The sequence below is a fragment of the Dermochelys coriacea genome, chromosome 9, assembly GCF_009764565.3.
Source record: "Dermochelys coriacea isolate rDerCor1 chromosome 9, rDerCor1.pri.v4, whole genome shotgun sequence".
NCBI lineage: Eukaryota > Metazoa > Chordata > Testudines > Dermochelyidae > Dermochelys > Dermochelys coriacea.
In genome coordinates this window covers 62259386-62277492 of record NC_050076.1, presented here as the reverse complement: position 1 = coordinate 62277492, position 18107 = coordinate 62259386, and the positions used below count along the sequence as shown (strand labels likewise).

Sequence of the window (18107 nt, the reverse complement as noted above, 5' to 3'; positions counted from 1 at the left end):
TCTGGGTCTGAACGCTTTCGTTGGGACCCCAGGGTGATGAGTTGTAGTCGGCTGGTGCTCTTGGGGCAGTTGGCCTTCACATGCCGCAGCTCATTACATTTGAAGCATCACCCAGCTGACTGTGGGCTGGGGTGAGTGGGTGGTTGGAGAGTACGGTGGTGGAATGAGACGGCATCTAGGGTCTCCCTGGCTGCGTGGAGGGCTCCTCCTTATGAGGTGGGGCCTTGGGCTGACCCTGATGGTGTGGGGTCTGCTTGGATTGTCCCTTCTGGTATTCCACCACTGCCACTATGTCAAGGCTGATTCTCTACTCTGACACTTTGAGTGCGGAAGGTGCAGGCCCGCAAGGATTCTAAAAATTAAAACTGGCCACTCCACGCTGGTATTAAACTCCCAAGGTTACAGCTTTTCTCTGACCTTGGATGGGTAGATGCTGCCACCACCCAAGTGCAAACCCCCCCCCCCTTTTGAGGGCCCAGAAAAGAGCCCTTGGGAATTCCTTCCTATGGGGTAACCTCAAGCCCTTTCACCCACCCATGGGGAAAAACTGAGAAAGAAAACAAAGGAAATCTGTTGCCACCAGCTAATTAAACATATGCACAAACCTCGTAGGACACAAAAACCCCAATCCCGTTCTTAAAAAAGGTAAATTTTATTAAAAACAAGAAAGAAAGAAAATACTGGAATTTAGGCTTTTTGCTAGATCTTAAAAGAACCACTTATAAGGATTAAGCATCAAAATAACTTTCTTGAGGTCCAGCTTAAAGGTTGCAAGCAAAACAAAAGCATTTGGGGGTTAGCACAGAGGAGTCCACAAGCCTTACAGAAATAAGAGAAACCTAATTGCATCTTTCTAGACATTTTCTGATCTATTTACATATTTGGGGTTTCAAATTGAGTGGTTCTAGGTATGATCTGGTGACTTCCATACCTGGTTTACAGCTTTTTACAGCATAGTTTCAGCCATGTCTCTGCTCTGTCCTCTCTCTCTGGAGAACAACAGACAGATAAAGGGAAAGTTTTTTCCTGAATTTTAAAAAGTTCTAGCCCTCCTATTGGCTCTTTTGGTCAGGTGCCCACTCCCTTCCTTTTACCTGTGGGCTTGTTAACCCTTACAGATAAAGCAAGTAGAGAACAGCTACCAAGAGGGATCTATAGTTAACTGACTGGCTGGGTGTCCATAAAAGGGAGCTACCCCTCCACCCCTTCATTTATCACATCTGTACTGTGTTTCTATGTGGCACCCCAAGACAGATTGCCCTTGATGGGTCATCAAACCGGCTAGATAGTGCTGATGCCAATTAGCTGTACAATGACCTCACTGAGGGAAGCCAATGGCTATGCCTAGGAGTCAGCAGGACATGTAGGGACATGCCTGTGGATAGGGGACTCAAAGAGTTTTTCCATGCCAATGTGCTGTGAGCTTGTGTGTGGGGCAAAGGATATAAAAAGGCAGCTGCATCTTCTCCATTTTGTCATCTTCAATCCTGTTTCTCACCTCTGGAGGAACTTTTTTGCAAACAGAAGCTTTGAAGAAAGGACTTAGACCCATCCAAGCTTTAGAAGTGTTCTAGAGGGACTTTCCAAGCCAGCAAACTCTCCAATGCTATTAAGAACCTGATATATGGACTCTAAAGTCATATGTATGTATCTGATTGCTTTGACCATTGAACTACTCTTATTCTATTCTTTTCTAATAAACCTTTTAATTGGTGTGACAGGGTGCAACTCACCACTGTGGCATCTCCTGCTGGCTCTCTTGGAAATTAGCTCTGCGCCCTCTTCTGGGCATGTCTCATCCACCATCATCTCTGCTCCTAGACCCATGTCACCCCAAGGACCATGGCAACCTCTTCAGGACACAGCCTCTGGCTGTGCTACAGTCTGTGCTCCCCCCCTTCTGGGGGAACAGCAGTCCACAGTTCAGCCACTTCCTCAGTGGCGAGTGGGGACAGGCCCACCCACTACTCAGCATCCCAGCCCAGGGACCCTGTAGACGGTAGCCACATGCTGTGTCCCCTCCAACCCCTCAATCTACTTCCCAGCAGCCCAGACCAGCACCTTCTCCACTAGCATTTTTCCTCCTGCAAGGCAGCCAATTCTCACTCCAGGGAACAACTGAAGCTGCTTTGCATCCCTTCTTATATGGGCAAGCCCAGCCCTGATTGGCTGCTCCTTGCAGCCCATCTCTAATTGGCTGCCTCCTGCACAGCCTCCCTAGATCTCCATTAACCGCTTATGGGCCAGTGTGGGGCCAACACTCCATGAAATTTAGATACTAAAGGATTGGCTGGCAGCATGGTATTTTGGGTAAGATCCAAACTAGTATTGATCTGGTAATGTGGCTGGCCCTTTGGGGATCAGAAGACAATTTTGTACAGTGAGCAGAGTTTTAAAATAACTTCTCACTTTACTAGACTTATTTGCTGATTGCATTCCAGTCTCTGGCTCCCAATAAAGGGCCTGTGTGCTTTCTTTTTTTCAGCTTCTTGATAACCAGTGTGGGGGATCAGAAGCACAGTTTGTGACTGCTTGGTGAATCTAACTACAGAGTTAACCACCCATTTGGGGAGAATCTGCTCTCCTTTTTGCAGCCTGCTCTGACCTTGGCATTTTCAGTGTGGGCTACCCTAGGCACCGGGGGTCAAAGGTTGTATTGTCAGTCATTAGCTGGACAGGTTGACCTCAGATGGAGGAAGTGTGGCTCTAAACCTTTCATATGTTGAAGGATTCTAATCTGTGTGAGAGCTGAATAATTCTGACCTTTCAAAGGGCAAGTCCTCAACCATGTGAAGCCAGATCCCTGAAGCCACAAGGCCCTTCTCACCACTGCTGTAGCCACTGATCTTGAAGAGGTGTCTGCCACATTTAGAGCAGCTTGTAGGCTGGTCTTGGTGACCATCTATCCTTCAGCCACTAGTGAAGAGAACTCTTCCCTCACTGGAGGAAGTGGTGAGCTGGAGCCGGTTTGCACCGGTTCGCTGTAACCGGTTGTTAAATTTAGAAGCCCTTTTAGAACCGATTCTAAAAGGGCTTCTAAATTTAACAACTGGCCAAAAGTAGCGCCTTGGTGCTGACTCCGTGGGTGCTCTGGGGCTGGAGCATCCCCGGGGAAAATTTGGTGGGTGCAGAGCACCCACTGGCAGCTCTTTGCCTGGCCCCAGCTCACCTCACCTCCGCTCTGCCTCCTTCCCTGAATGCACTGCCCCACTCTGCTTCTCCGCCCCCCCCCCGGCTTCCTGTGAATCAGCTGTTCACGCAGGAAGTCAGGGGGGCTGAGAAGCAGGAGGTGGCTTCACACTCAGGCCCAGGGAGGCGGAGCGGAGGTGAGCTGGGGCGGGCGCGGGGGGTGTGAGGAGGGCTGCCCATGCCGCAGCAGGTAACCTGGGGGGTGCGCAGGGGAACCGCTCCCCGCCCCAGCTCACCTCCGCCTTCCTGGGCCTGAATGCGAAGCTGCCGCCTGCTTCTCAAGCTGCTCCCAGCTACCTGCAAGCAAATGACACTATCCAATATCTCTGGTCCCAGACACAACCCTAGGAACCTCCGTCTTGCATTGTCCGGTTGTGCCCGCTGGACTCTGTAAGCTTATATAAGTTCATCAGTTTAACAAAGAAATTGATATGTACCAGGCTTGTTCTCCCAAGGGGAGCCTCTGACACACTGCAAACCAAACGCACTGCTTCAGGTAGAATAAACAAACAGATTTATTAACTATAAAGGTAGATATTTGTGATTATAAGTCAAAGCACAAGTCAGATTTGGTCAAATGAAATAAAAGCAAAACACATTCTAAGATGATCTTAACACTTTCAATGTCCTTAAAAACTTAGATGCTTCTCACCACAGGCTGGCTTTTCAGTCAGGCTCTCCCCTTTGATCAGCATTTCAGTCGCTTGGTGATGGTGGTGTCTGTAGATGTAGGTGGAAGAGAGAGAGCATGGCAAAATGTCTCTCCCTTTTATCATGTCCTCTCTTTCCTCTTGGCTTTGCCCCACCTCTTCAGAGTCAGGTGAGCATTACCTCATCGCAGTCCCAAACTGCCCAAAGGAAGGGAGTTACTCCCTTGAGGGTCTAACAGATTCTTTTGTTGCTGCCTAAGCCAGTGTCCATTGTTCCTGTGAGGCTGAGCTGGGTTTGTCCCATCCATGCCCTGAGGAGGTGTGAACTGCCCCTCTGTTCTTGGAGAGTTTTTGCATGAGCTTGCTTTAAGCCATGAGGATACATTTTCAGCCTCATAACTATATACATGAAATTATAACCTTACTGTAACATTACTGTAACAATTACTATAACATCACTATAACAACCATATTCAGTCCATCATGAGCCTTCCGAAGACACCCAAAATGAAAAACTTTGCATTGGATACCACACAATCTTGACAAGCTGTCAAGAACAGTGTCCCTGATGAGGCAACAGCATACCTGGTGGCTGAGCTTTGTGACTTTGTCCACACCCACAACCATTTCAGATTTGGGGACAATTTATAGCTTCAAGTCAGTGGCACTTCTGTGGGTACCCACATGGCCCCACAGTATGTCAACATTTTTATGGCTGACTTAGAACAACGCTTCCTCAGCTCTTGTCCCCTAGTACCCCTCCTCTACTTGCGCTACATTGATGACATCTTCATTATATGGACCCATGGGAAGGAGGCCCTTGAAGAATTCTACCTGGATTTCAACAATTTCCATCCCACCATCAACCTCAGCCTGGACTAGTCCGCATAAGAGATCCACTTCCTGGACACGACAATGCAAATAAGTGATGGTCACATAAGCACCACCCTATACCGGAAACCTACTGACTGCTATACTTGCCTACATGCCTCCAGCTTCCATCCAGGACACATCACATGATCCATTGTCTACAGCCAAGCCCTGAGATACAACTGCATTTGCTCCAATCCCTCAGACAGAGATAAACACCTACAAGATCTTTATCAAGCATTCTTAAAACTACAATAGCCACCTGGGGAAGTGAGGAAACAGATTGACAGAGTGAGACGGGTACCCAGAAGTCACCTACTACAGGATAGGCCCAACAAGGAAAATAACAGAACACCACTGGCCATCACGTACAGCCCCCAGCTAAAACCTCTCCAGCACATCATCAACGATCTACAACCTATCCTGGAAAATGATCCCTCACTCTCACAGATCTTGGGAGGCAGGCCAGTCCTCGCTTACAGACACCCTCCCAACCTGAAGCAAATACTCACCAGCAACTACACACCACACCACAGAAACACTAACTCAGAAACCAATCCCTGTTACAAACCTTGTTGCCTACTCAGTCCCCATATCTATTCTAGCGACACCATCATAGGACCCAACCACAACAGCCACACCATCAGGGACTCATTCACCTGCACATCTACTAATGTGATATATGCCATCATGTGCCAGCAACTGTTATGCAGACAAAACCACACAGGATCGTTTCGGGGACAAGACAAGATGTCACGTTTATTATAACACAATTTAATTTATGAGCAATAACTAATAGCTTGTGGCAGCTAACTGCCCAAAAAAGCCGGACACAAAGAAGAGCTGGGTCTCTGTTGGGCATGCACCAATGCCCTTCCATGTTGGCAGCAGAATGTTACCCTCCAAAGTCTTCCATCTAATCCATCCTTTTTGTAGGCTTTAGTTTGAATCCAGAGTCCATAGGTCTTGCTGTGTCACGCTGCCTCTGTGTTCAGTGTGATTGATCACCCGTGAATTGCAGACATGACTTTCAGCCTAGGACCTGACTTTGATGTTTCTTCAATTGTACTTTTGTTCTTTTCTTTTGAGGGTGGACTCCTTTTACTTTGTCAGGGCTGTTGTCTGCATCTTCAGCTGTTGGCGTTTACACTTTATTTCATCAGGACAGGCTGGGACTGGAGGTTGATTCCATCATCCATCCATACCTCCTCATTCACACATCTAAAATATACTAATAAGATTACATCAGGGTTTTGCAAAATGAAGGTTGCAGCAGGGTTTACAAAATGGAATGAGCATTTTAAAATGGAGTTTGAGTTACAATATGGACAAGTATAAGGAATGGCAAACAGTGAGCAGAAGTTACCATGTGTAACAAACAGTGTAAGTTTCAGCGATTTAAGCAGCAATTGGATTGAAAGTGAAAGAAAAGGACAAGGAACAGGAAGCCATTCCAGAATCACTTTGCTTCTGAGGATAATGGGGAAGTACACAAGGAATAAGTGCCAATGCACTGATCTGTCCATGTGACTGAGCTGCTCCCAGCCTAACTCCCCATGTTCCCTGTTCCATGGGTGCCGCTCGATTAACAGTCCTTCCAAGGAATCCTAGCCCTCCAACAGCAATTCCACTGATCACAATACATCATTGACAGCATAGCCAACAGTGAAGCTGGCATAGAGGTAATCCCTGGCAGGAACTTCTTCAGCGTGACAACCCCCTCAGGGTTCACTCTCAGTGGGACAAGTCTCTTTGACTTCAACACCTCCTGGGAACAACTTCAGAGCCTTCAGCACCCGTTTTACGCTGGGAGCTCCCTGCATTGAATCCATCTGAATAGGATATCTGGGAAAGCCTTGCACACCCCCAAAGGGAGCAATGCACCCCCCCTTCCTCAGTCAGCAGCGACTCTCAGCCAGCATTGTAAAAACAAAAGGGTTTATGAGTTGTTTGGAACGCAGTGTAGAAAATTCTTTGTTAGCACAGAAAGCAGGAACTTACGGCAAAGTTAATTTGGGTTAGTCCTGAGCCCAGGCGCTCTCTCCTGAGCTAGTCCAGAAGCTCTGTACAGCAGCCCATGGTCCACCTATTGCCTCTTGCCTCGCCAATTGCCCTAACCCTAAATATTGATGTTAATTCTAATCCTCACTAGATGCTACCCTTGATGCTAACCCTAAACAGTAGCCTAACTCTCATCCTGTCATTACACCTTGCCCTAAGCTTAAATCTAACCCTAAATTTAATCTAACTCTATCCTATAACTCTATCCCTGACAGTACCCCGACACTCCCCTTCACCATACTCCTTAACCTGATTCTAATTTCCTAAACTAGCTCTCACCCATGTCCCCTATCAGCTATTGCTAACCCTACCCCAAAACTTACCATTCCCCCCACCCTGAAGTTAACCTCCTCCTAGCCCGAAGGTAGGGACATTGTCGGTACAGACTGAATTTATGACAATGTCAGAGGGAACAAATACTTCTCCTCACATTTGAAAAATCTGCCAAAGTGGATCCTAGCAGATCAGAAAGGCAAATGAATCCCACGCTTGAGGAGCTGCCACAAAGAATGCTCTGCTGCCCACCCCATAACATCTAGCTGGGGCACAGACGTCAAGAGCGCTGCAGCTGGAAAGCAGTGGGGACAAAAACCATAATTGGCTTCAGGACTGAGCATGATAAGTTTATGGAGGGATTGGTATGACTAGACTGCCTACAATGGTGTGTAGCCGATCTGCAACAGCTAGCGGCAAAGATCTCCAACAGCTGCAGTTACTACAAATAATTCTTTCCCAGGAGGCTGGCTGCAGGGTCTTGCCCACATGCTCAGGGTCTAACTGATTGCTATATTTGGGGTCATGAAGGAATTTTCTCCCAGGTCAGATTGGCAGAGACCCTGGGGTTTGTGTCTTCCTCTGCAACATGGGTAGGGGTCACTTGCTGGTTTGAACTAGAGTAAATGGTGGATTCTCTGTAACTTGAAGTCTTTAAATCATGATTTGAGGACTTCAGAGTAACTCAGCCAGGGATTGGGGTTTATTTTGAGAGTGGCTGGGTGACGTTCTTTGCAGGAGGTCAGACTCGATGATCATGATGGTTCCTTCTGGCCTTAAAATCTATGAGCTGAGTGGAATTAATGCTCAGAGAGTGAGGCAGTCTCCGAGGTAGCCAGGTCCCAAAAAGCCATTTTGGGCTTTCTAGATAATTATCAGCTCCTGGAACTGCACCTGAAACTAGATGGGAAGCCAGAGGAAAGAGCCCAGGAGTTGTGTGCTCATGGCTATCTCACTCACTTTAACCCTACATGGACATTTGGCACTAGTGGCAGCTTCTGAGTTTTCTCCCAAGGAAGCTGTAAGCAGAATGGACTGCAATATTTCATCTTGCAGAGAACAAAGGTTACTTCATTTCCTGAAAAATCTGGACCAGTGACCTATGCCAAGTGGTGAGCAGTTGAGTGAGCACAGCTCAGAGTGAGGTTTTTATTTCCGTCTGCTCTGTGGATAAGCTAGCTCAGATCTATTAAATTGTCTGTGGCACTGGGGACAATTCTGAAGCAGAAAGGGGAAAATGGGCCTTCTTTTTTTGTTTGTGTCACTCAGGCTTATTGATGGATGTCCTGAATGTGCTGGGGGAGGACTGCTTGGCAGTAACCTTTTTGTAACCATCACCAAGCTTCAGGCCCTATGGCTGAGTTTTCACAGGTGCCAGGGTATGACTCCAGCTGGGTAGTAGAATCCTTGCCCCCATGCCAGTCTTATACAGGAGGGTGGTCTCGGTGTTTGGTCCTTTCCACAGAGGGCGGGGGTCCGTATCTTAGCCTTTCCAATCTCACCGTGTGCTGAAGACAGTGGGATGGGAGAAAGGAGCCCACTGGCTCCACCAGAAGATTCGTAGGGTAAGACAGAACCGGAATCGGGGTTTGATGAGGGGTAGGGTGGCAGCAACACCTAAAGGAAGGGAGGTGGGAAAGGGGGCAGCACATTGGGCAGGGGCACATGGGAGGATGGGGACATCAGCCATCCCAGGGGAGCTGGGTTGTGTAGGAGCCTCAGTGGGCAGGCCCTGAGCACTCTAGTGAAGGGACAGAATGGCAGCATCTCCACCCCTCAGACATGGGGATGGGGAAAGCAGGAGGAAACGGAAAGGGCTGGGAGCTCAGCCTGCTACAACTGCTGGGGCAATGGACTGTCTGTCAGCCTGGGCAACAGCTCTGATTGGCTGTCTGTTTTCAAAAGGCAGGGCAATGGGGAAAGGCAGCCTATCAGACAGGGGTTCCCTGCAGACCCCTGAGTTGATGGCTCTGAACTGCATGAGGCCTGAGGCTTGGCATGGTGCTCAGCCTAGAGCTTTGGGGGCCTGCTAGGTAACTTGGGCCCAGGCTCTTGGGCACCTTGAAGATGCAGACCAAAATCTCTGCCCCCAGGCCTGCCCCAGTCCTTAGACCCCGTGCCCCACCCCCAGACTCCTACCCCCCATCCACTTGCCCCTATACCCAGGCCTAGGGTAACCAGACAGCAAGTGTGAAAAATCAGGATGGGTATGGGGGGTAATAGGCGCCTATATAAAACAAAGCCTCAAGTATTGAGACTGTCCCTATAAAATCAGGACATCTGGTCACCCTACCCCCAGGCCCTATGCTGCACTGCCAGGTCCTGTCCCCCCCATGCCCTAGGCTTTGCCTCCCAGGCCCTATGCCCCCTAGCCCCATGGCCCCCATCCGCGAACCCCTGGGCCCGTGGCCCCATCCCTGTGCTGTACCGCCTGGGCTGCGGGCCTTGGGCCCGTGCCCCCCATTTCCTAGTCCCTAGGTCGCACCCCCGGACTCCTGTCCTGGGCTCCCCCATCCCTTAGGCCGCGCTCACGGGCTCCCTAGTCCCTGGGCCGCACCCCCGTCTCTGGATATTTCTCACTCTAGGACCCAGCGATGTAGGGAGCGGGGCGGAGGTGAGAGTGACACAATAGGAGTGCCAATAGGAATGCGTTCCAGTGGTTGGGGGCGGAACGTCATGTCGAGCCGGACCAATGGTAGCCCCTGCCGCGCCCCACCTCACCGGGGCGGCCTCTCCCGAGTCCGGACGCCGGAGGGAGTGAGCGGCCCGGCCCGGCTCGGCCTGGCCTGGCCTGCGGAGCCGCCAGCGTGACCGGCCGCCAGGTGAGGGGACCCTGGGGCCGAGCGGGTCGGAAGGACGGCAGCGGGGTGGGGCGGCTCCTGGCGCCTGGGGAGGTGTCACGGCTCGGGGGGAGCGGAGTAGGGGAGAAGCGGGGGGCGTCACGGCTCGGGGGAGGAGTGGAGTCGCGGGGGGGGGGAGTGTCACGGCTCCGGGGGGAGAGGGAGAGGCGTGGGGGGGTGTATTGGGTTGGGGGAGGGGAAAGTTGTGGGGGGTCACGACTCGGGGGGAAGCAGAGTCGGGGGGGTCTTGGCTCGGGGGGGGAGGGGAGAGGCGTGGGGGGGGGTCTTGGCTCGGGGGGGGAGGGGAGAGGCGTGGGGGGGGGGTCTTGGCTCGGGGGGGGAGGGGAGAGGCGTGGGGTCATAGCCAAGTGTACCCAGTTGGGTGTGGCTGGGTCTGCGGGTGCCGATTTGTCTCCTTAGACGGAGCAGCCTCGCCCGGGGAGCAGCAGAGTCCCAGTCCCTGGACTCCTTGGCTCTGGGCTTAAAGGCCATTATTGTGAGGCCTGAAGTTCCCCCTTCCAGTGGAGAAGGTATTTAGCTCCCACCCCCACTCCCCACCCATTGTGCTCCTTTCCTCAGGTGAAGGGCTCTGCGGAGGCCGAGGTGTGTGCTGCCACTCTCCCTGCTCTCCTTTGGATCCAGCTCGCCTGGCATGCCGTATCTATAGATGCCTCTGTACTGCCCTGTCTGGCTGTGCAGAAGAAAAGTCCAGAGATCCCTGTGGGATGGTGGGTTGTCTCTCCTTGTGAGCAGGGGATAACATTCTTCTCCACTCTTCATTAGCTCCTATCTCTGTTGTCTCACCCACCAAATCTGTGGTTTTTGTTTTGCTGTTTTTGTTTATTCCCTTTCTCTGCTAAAGGAGCTTTGTGCAGATCCTGGATTTGCACACGTCAGAGTCCATGTGTAATGTAGCTACATAATTGTGCTCTGTATCTTTAGCTTTCATTTAAAAACAGATTCTCCACCCAAGATGAGCGAGTGACATCTGCCTCAGCCCACAGTTATTCTGATGCTATAGGAGAGGTGTGAAGTGCTCCCTTCCTTTATCTGGGGGGGGATGGACCTGAAATCTAGTGATCGCAGCTTAAATGTAAACATTGTTAACTATTTCTCTGCACTTAATGTACTTAGCGAGATTGTCTGCTGCAGTGAAAGATATTTGGGTAGGGAGGAGTCTAGTGCTGAAACAGCTTATTATTGAGATGAGAAACTAGCAATTCCAACCCCTCAGAGTTGCTCCTTTCAGACCTTTTTCACAAGAGGCAGGGAATGAAGGGCTGCATCTCCTCCCACATACTAAAGGCATCCCCAAACATGTTTTACAAAGCAGTTTTTATTGGTAATATCAAAATAATGCTGCAAACTAAAAACTTAGTGGTGATGCAAAATAGTACTATATATTTATGAAACAGGAGGAGGATACTATACTGATTGTATTTTTATATTGAATTAACTAGAAACCTCAGTTCTACATTTGTATGAATCTGCCCCAGAGTGTCCAGGGTGCAATGCCAGTCTGCCCTGCAAATCAAGGGGCCATGTTTCTAAGGTGGTTGGATGTGAGTCTCCTCTCCTGCAAACTTCAGGAGGTCTGCAGTGGCAGGGGTGCTGTAGTTGGCAGAGAATTAGAAAAGCAGTAGATGAGGGAAGAATGGATAGACCAAAGAAAATCCCACAGTTCCACCCCTTATGAGTTTACTGTGTAAATCTTAGTGACTAAAGTAGCTTTAGCTTTGGGGCTCATGCCTGTCTTTATTCCCTCTATGCACCCTGCATCTTTAGCAGTTGAGGAGGATAGTTGTGATGGGAAGAGAACTTGGGGAGGGTCTTTGCTGCATGAATCTAGGGTTTCTAACACATAATTTAGGTCTAACATGTTGCATGGGGATACAGGGTCTGAGTCATCTTAGAGGGGCCATAATGGACCCATGTTACCAGGAAACCCCATCCCAGAGTGTAAAGTGTAAGTACTGTGGTCTGCTGTCAAGGGTCCAGAAGGTGGGAGTCAGGAGACCTGGGTTCTTATCCTGCATCTGTAACTGCCTAACTATATGTATGACCTTTGTTAAGTAATGTGAGTTCCATGTCTGAAAGAGGGAAGAGAGAGAAGGGATGGTTTGATGTTTAGGGGCATGGGACTTGGACTCAGGAGACCTGGGTTCTATTCCTGGCTCTGTCACAAACTTCCTACATGGCCATGGGCAAGTCTCTTAATTAGTCTGTGACTCAGTCCCCTGTTTGCAAAATGGGGATAATCACCTCCCAGGGATGTTGGATATAACTTCACTAATGTTTGTGTGACATGTGTATTCTAGTGAAGGGGCAATATAAGTACCTAGACAAAGTGCAAGATATTAAAATTTCTCTACAAAGATATGCTGTGTGCCATGACCTCATGAGGGTGGATATAAAGGCGGAACTCCAGAGCTACAAAGGCTGTCCTCTCCCTATTAGGCAAGGCTGACAACTCCTGTTAGCTGCAGATATCCTGCTTAGAATGACTTAAGCTGTGAGAGCTGGTTGTGTGTGGAGGAGCTGGATTTGAGGTGGTGGGAAGAATGTTGTGCCTCTAATTGTAAATTGGGCAGCTCCCTTGATCCATGAGCTGTTGGAGGGCACTGCTGCAAAGCATCCAAGCCCATGATAATGTCCTTGTCTCTGATCTCTTTAGTGGCCGTGGCTGGACTCTTGATGATGCCGTGTTTTTCGATGAGGGTGGAGCAGAAGCTGGACTTCACTTGGTTGCGCTACGCCCTCTGAAGGAGCAGTCATGTCGGTGATGGTGGTGAGGAAGAAAGCGATGCGGAAATGGGAGAAGCTGCCAGGCAGGAACACCTTCTGTTGCGATGGTCGTATCATGATGGCCCGCCAGAAGGGCATCTTCTACCTGACACTCTTCTTAATTCTTGGCACCTGTGCCCTCTTCTTTGCTTTTGAGTGAGTTCGTGGTGGGCTGAGATCACTGCTTTTGGTGGGGTTTATGGGGCTGAACTAATTGCCATAACTTGAGGGTGAGGGAAGGAATTTGCCCCCCATCCTGGGGGCATGTGGGTTGGGATTTGGGTTAAGGAAAGAAGGAATTTCCTGCCAGTCTCAGGTTCTTATTAGGGCTAGCTAGTATATTGGGATCTTTGGTGTAGCTCACCAGATTAAAATCCAGTTTTTGCAGGGAACCTGCTGGGTTCCGCTCAATCCTTTCTGGAAGCTAGAAATCTCTTGGGGAGTCTCAACTTGTGACGCGAGACCATTCATTGGAAAGATAGAGCCAGTAAGTATGTGAGGTTTTGGGCTCATCAGGGTAGTGTCTTTGGTCTTGCATGACACTGTATTACTGTGCTACTCCTCTAATGATTCGTATAGGCACAAAAGTTTTGCTGGTTTAAAAATTTCTCTTGGTTAAACCAGTGTAACTTTCATGTGTAGACATGGCCTTAATTTGTTGTCATTGCATTTCTCCCTTCTCTCCCAAGTTGGGAATGGACTGGCACTCTGGTCTGGTGTGAAGAAGGTTGCTGGAGGTGCCACCTCTTTGGCCAGTGTGGCGTACTGTGTCACGGTTACTGTGAATGGAGTGAAAGTTAGTTGATCTTGTGTGGCCTGTATCAGGGGAAAGAGACTTAATGAAAGAGGACTCAGTTTGTGAATGGCTTGTGACTGTCTCAAGATTGTTACAACTCTGCCATGTCTTGAGGGCTTATTTACAGCTGCTTTCTGGGGGACCAGCTCTGCTGAGCCTTGCCTCCTTCAGGGCATTTGTGATGCTGGCAGGTATCTGATTGTCCTGAATGATACTCTGGGTAACATGATGGGTTTTCCAGATGTCTCTGAGCTGATGGGCCAGTGCATGCATTAGAAAGCAGAGGAAGGGGACCTCTCTTGAGACCATTTTCTGCAAACTAAACTAACATTGCCACTTCTAAAACCTGCTTGTTTGCTGCAGATGGTGTATGGTGTTTGGCAAACAAAATTGCCGCTTTGGTAACCCAGGCATTTATGGCTTGCTCATTCACTGGCCTTCTAGAAATGTCACCCCAGTTAGGTGTCATCTTGACATCTTCCTCAAAACTTTATCTGAACCTGGCTTGCTCCTCTAGATAAAGGATATGGCTGAAACCCCTTCATTGTTTAATGGCCTTTCTGGAACATCCTATAGAGAGATTTGCCAGGTCTCATGTGTCTTAGCAGTAGCAATGAAGGGCCTGTCCGGTCATAGACAAGCTTGGACCTGTGAAACTAGGGTGACCAGATGTCCTGATTTTGTAGGGATAGTTCTGATATTTGGGGCTTTGTCTTATATAGGCACCTATTACCCCCCCCCCACCCCCGTCCTGATTTCTCACACTCGGTATCTAGTCACCCTATATGAAACTGGCTTCTCTGCTTCATTGATGCTGTCTGTTTCTGTACAAGGGGTGTAGTGTAAGCATGACATTGGAAATCAGGACTTCTGAGTTCTAATATTGGATCTGTCCCTGACTCAGTCTGTGTCCCTAGGCAATGATACTTACCTCTCTTTATTCATTTCCTCCCCTGTAAAATGGGCTAAGACTTCCTGCCTCGCAAGGTGTTGTGAGGATGAATGAATGTGTATAAAGTGCTGCTGTTGTGTAAGTGCTTATTATGATGGATTCCTGCAGAGTCTGGCCAGCAGTGGAAAAGCAAGCCATGTTACTCTGCCTCACGCAGTCTGCAGGCAGTCATTATTATTGGTGATGGTGTATTGAGGCTGATTGAACCAAGCTTGTGTTTGACTTTTAAATGTGTAAAATGTGTGATTACCTCCTCTCCACGCACTCAGGTGAGCAAAGGCCTCTGGAGGGCTCCCTTCAATCCCTCCCTGTCAAGAGAATCCATGAGAGACACCTCTCAAGGGGGGGAGAGAGATTTCTCTATCTATATCTATAGATATAATTTCTCTTGTGTGAGAGGCTCAGGGCAGTCTAGCAGTGTTAACCTTCCTATGCTCTGGGGAGATGCTGGGGCATTTTTCTTTTTCTGCAGTAGTTTGGAGTTTCTCTCTTTATGCCATAGCTTCTGAAGGAAATTCCATCTGTTACAACTGATTGTTTTGAAGAGAGCGGATGAATGTCATGGGCGGAAGTGGCTTTTCTAGTATCTCCTGACCAGACCCACTCTAATGAGGGGTGTGTATGTTTTGAATGCTTATTTCATTCAGCTGAAGCATTTGTATGGTCACATCTTAGCTAGGAGGTAAACAAGCCTTTGGAATCCCTGGAATGGGGAAATGTCAGATGCAGTTTTTGAGCCAGCAGTGCCTTGTGAACTTTGTCCTGCCTAGGCTGTCCCTGGGCAGAACCTGAACCCGTCAGCTTGGCTCTGATTAATGCCTCTGACTTGTGGAGTACTTGTGGCATCTTAGAGACTAACAAATTTATTTGAGCATAAGCTTTCGTGAGCTACAGCTCACTTCATCGGATGCACGAAAGCTTATGCTCAAATAAATTTGTTAGTCTCTAAGATGCCACAAGTACTCCTTTTCTTTTTTTCGAATACAGACTAAGATGGCTGCTACTCTGAAATCTGACTTGTGGGTTAGTGTTTTCAACCCTTTCCTGTTTTAGGGTCTTTGTTTTCCTCCTGTCCCCCAATTTGGGATTGGTTAAATCCCAAATGCTGCTGTCTTGCTCTGTCTCTGGTCAGATGACTTGGGGACACATCACCCCCGTTTTCAAAAATTCTTTGCCTTCTTTGACGCTGGGGACCTGAGTGTTCTCTCTGGAATCACATAGGAGACTGGCATTTGGGCTACCCAAAGTGTCCTTTTGAAATTGTGCTGAAACAATGTAAGTGTTCACTGTAACTCCTCAGGCAATGACCTGATTGTCATTGCAGACAGCTTTGTGAAAATCTCTATTCACCATGTAGGGATGACGAAAAAAGCAATGTTAGGTTGAAAGGGATAGACTGAGATCCTGAAAATAGTATTGGAGGCCATCCCTTTGAGTGATATGGCATTGCAATACATTCAGGAAATTGGGGCCCAGAGATGGGTGGCATGGGAATCCTTCTGAACAATGAGTGGTTTAATAAAGGAGAGAGAAAATAAAAGGGGAAATGAGACATATACAAACTCATGAATAGGATAGAGAAGGTAAATTATGCACTTTTATTTATCCTTTTTCATAATATAGAAATAAAAGGACATCCCACATAATTGATAGGCGGTAATTTAAAAACTGTTAAAGATGTAGATTTTTACACAATACATTGTTAACCTGTGGAACTCATTGAGGCGAAGCATTTAGTCAAATTCTTCTATTAATTTTGCTGTCCTATAGATTGAGAATATTCAGAGTTACATTAGGGGAAAACGTGTAAGGAATGCAAATTCTCCTGCTTCAGAGGCTGATCTTGATGATTGTCATGTATTTCTTGTACACGGTAGGCTGCAGTGTTGCTACTAGCAGGTCAGGCTTCTGTACCAGCTATGGACTGGCCACAGAGCTTCCTTCCCAGAGTGAGAGATACTAAGGGCATTCACTATAAGGTTCTTTAATGTTCTGCTAGGTATGGCTGAGGCTATCTTAATAAAGTGTTACACACAGGACCACCTTTTGTCTGAACAATATAATAAGTCTTAACATTCCATCACATCTCCCCTCAAGTTCTACATTCCTACCATTTTCAAAATTTGCACTGGTTTCAGAGTAGCAACCGTGTTAGTCTGTATTCGCAAAAAGAAAAGAAGTACTTGTGGCACCTTAGAGACAACAGATTTTTTTGAGCATAAGCTTTCGTGCATCCGATGAAGTGAGCTGTAGCTCATGAAAGCTTATGCTCAAAAAAATTTGCACTAATACGCTATCTTTGAAGTTCAGTATGGATTTGTCTGTTAAGTGTCTCTGAATTGTACTGGTTTTCTAATTACATTACCTGAATGCATAACAACTTCGTCATCGGACTGTCCATTAGTTAGAACAACTGACGGTGTTAGGTTTCGAGTCCTTGAGACTTCTTGTTCTGTAGAGTTTGCTCTGTTGATTGTTCTTTCTGAGGGACAGACTGTAGCCGTTGACAGTTTCTGTTGAACACTCCATTGTTGGTTTTGGTCTCACATGATCTGAGTGCTGAATTCTTTTTCTTTACGACCACTGGAGTTGTCCCGTCCTTCTTTTTTTTTTTTTTTTTTATTGCATGTGTAGGTTCCTTGAAGCTACCTCTGGAGGATGGCCTTTCTCAGAGATGGGATACTGGCTTAGATTGCAAAAAGAAAAGGAGTACTTGTAGCACCTTAAAGACTAACAAATTTATTTCCAATGAAGTGAGCTGTAGCTCACGAAAGCTTATGCTCAAATAAATTTGTCAGTCTCTAAGGTGCCACAAATACTCCTTTTCTTTTTGCGAATACAGACTAACGCGGCTGCTACTCTGAAACCTGGCTTAAATTGCTTTCTAATCTGGCAATTCCTGTGGTTACACAGGGAGTCCAAACCCTAGGGAAACACTAGGGCATTGTCTTCATTAGGGAAAAAAGGAGTTAACTAACTCGAGGTAAAATCAAACTATAAACCGACTTATCTTCACTGGGAATTTTATCTCATTAATTACCATGTTAGCTAACACAATTAAGAACTATATGTCTGCTGATAGCCCTCCAGGGATGCAGGCAGGTAACCAGCCAGAATAGAGGTCCAGTGCAGTCTGAACTGAAGGACAGCCCAGGTGCAATAACCCTCCAGTATGGCACTCCAGGCTTACCTCAAGAGCTGTGAAGGGTATAGGTAAAAGAGTGAAGTCTTGGATGGAGGTGACCAAGAAGCCAGGGTAACTTGGGGCCAAACCGGTATGGGCAGATCAAGATTGGGGGCACATGGACATCAAAAAGGGGTCACCCCACTGGGAAAAGAATTCACCCACAACCTGGGATATACCTCTTGTCTAGTCCCTAGGGTCTGCTTTTCATGTGCACAACCAGGACACCTACACTGAGATTGCTTCTTTATCAACTGTAGCTATAGTCAAGTCTGGAGGGCAGGAATCCAGATGCAGAAAACGGACCCTGCCAACCTGTTTGAACCAGTATGGATTGAATGGATTGATGGGAAGGCCGTCATTGGGCTGGTGGACTTGGGGTATAGCCAGATCCTAGTGAGGGACCAATTAGTTGGTTTGGCAGCATCCTGAAAGAATGGGGTGGCTGACTGGCTGGCTACCTGATGGAACAGCTCACTTTCACAGACGGAAGCACTTTTGGAACCAT

The 18107-nt window shown here is 48.0% G+C and overlaps 1 protein-coding gene across 3 annotated transcripts in view; it reads left to right on the top strand.

Annotated features, from left to right (window-relative positions):
- The first annotated feature begins 9716 nt into the window (after positions 1-9716).
- ZDHHC9 (zinc finger DHHC-type palmitoyltransferase 9) overlaps positions 9717-18107 on the top strand; it is a 37740-nt gene continuing 29349 nt past the window's right edge. The window contains exons 1-3 of one of the 3 annotated variants that reach the window (XM_038415448.2): positions 9740-9865; positions 10463-10611; positions 12558-12823. In XM_038415448.2, coding sequence (XP_038271376.1) covers positions 12657-12823 — 167 coding nt within the window. In that variant the 5' untranslated portion in view covers positions 9740-9865; positions 10463-10611; positions 12558-12656. Of the gene's footprint in view, positions 9866-10462; positions 10612-12557; positions 12824-18107 lie in introns of those variants that run through there. The other 2 variants (XM_043491815.1, XM_038415452.1) reach the window with 2 other exon arrangements.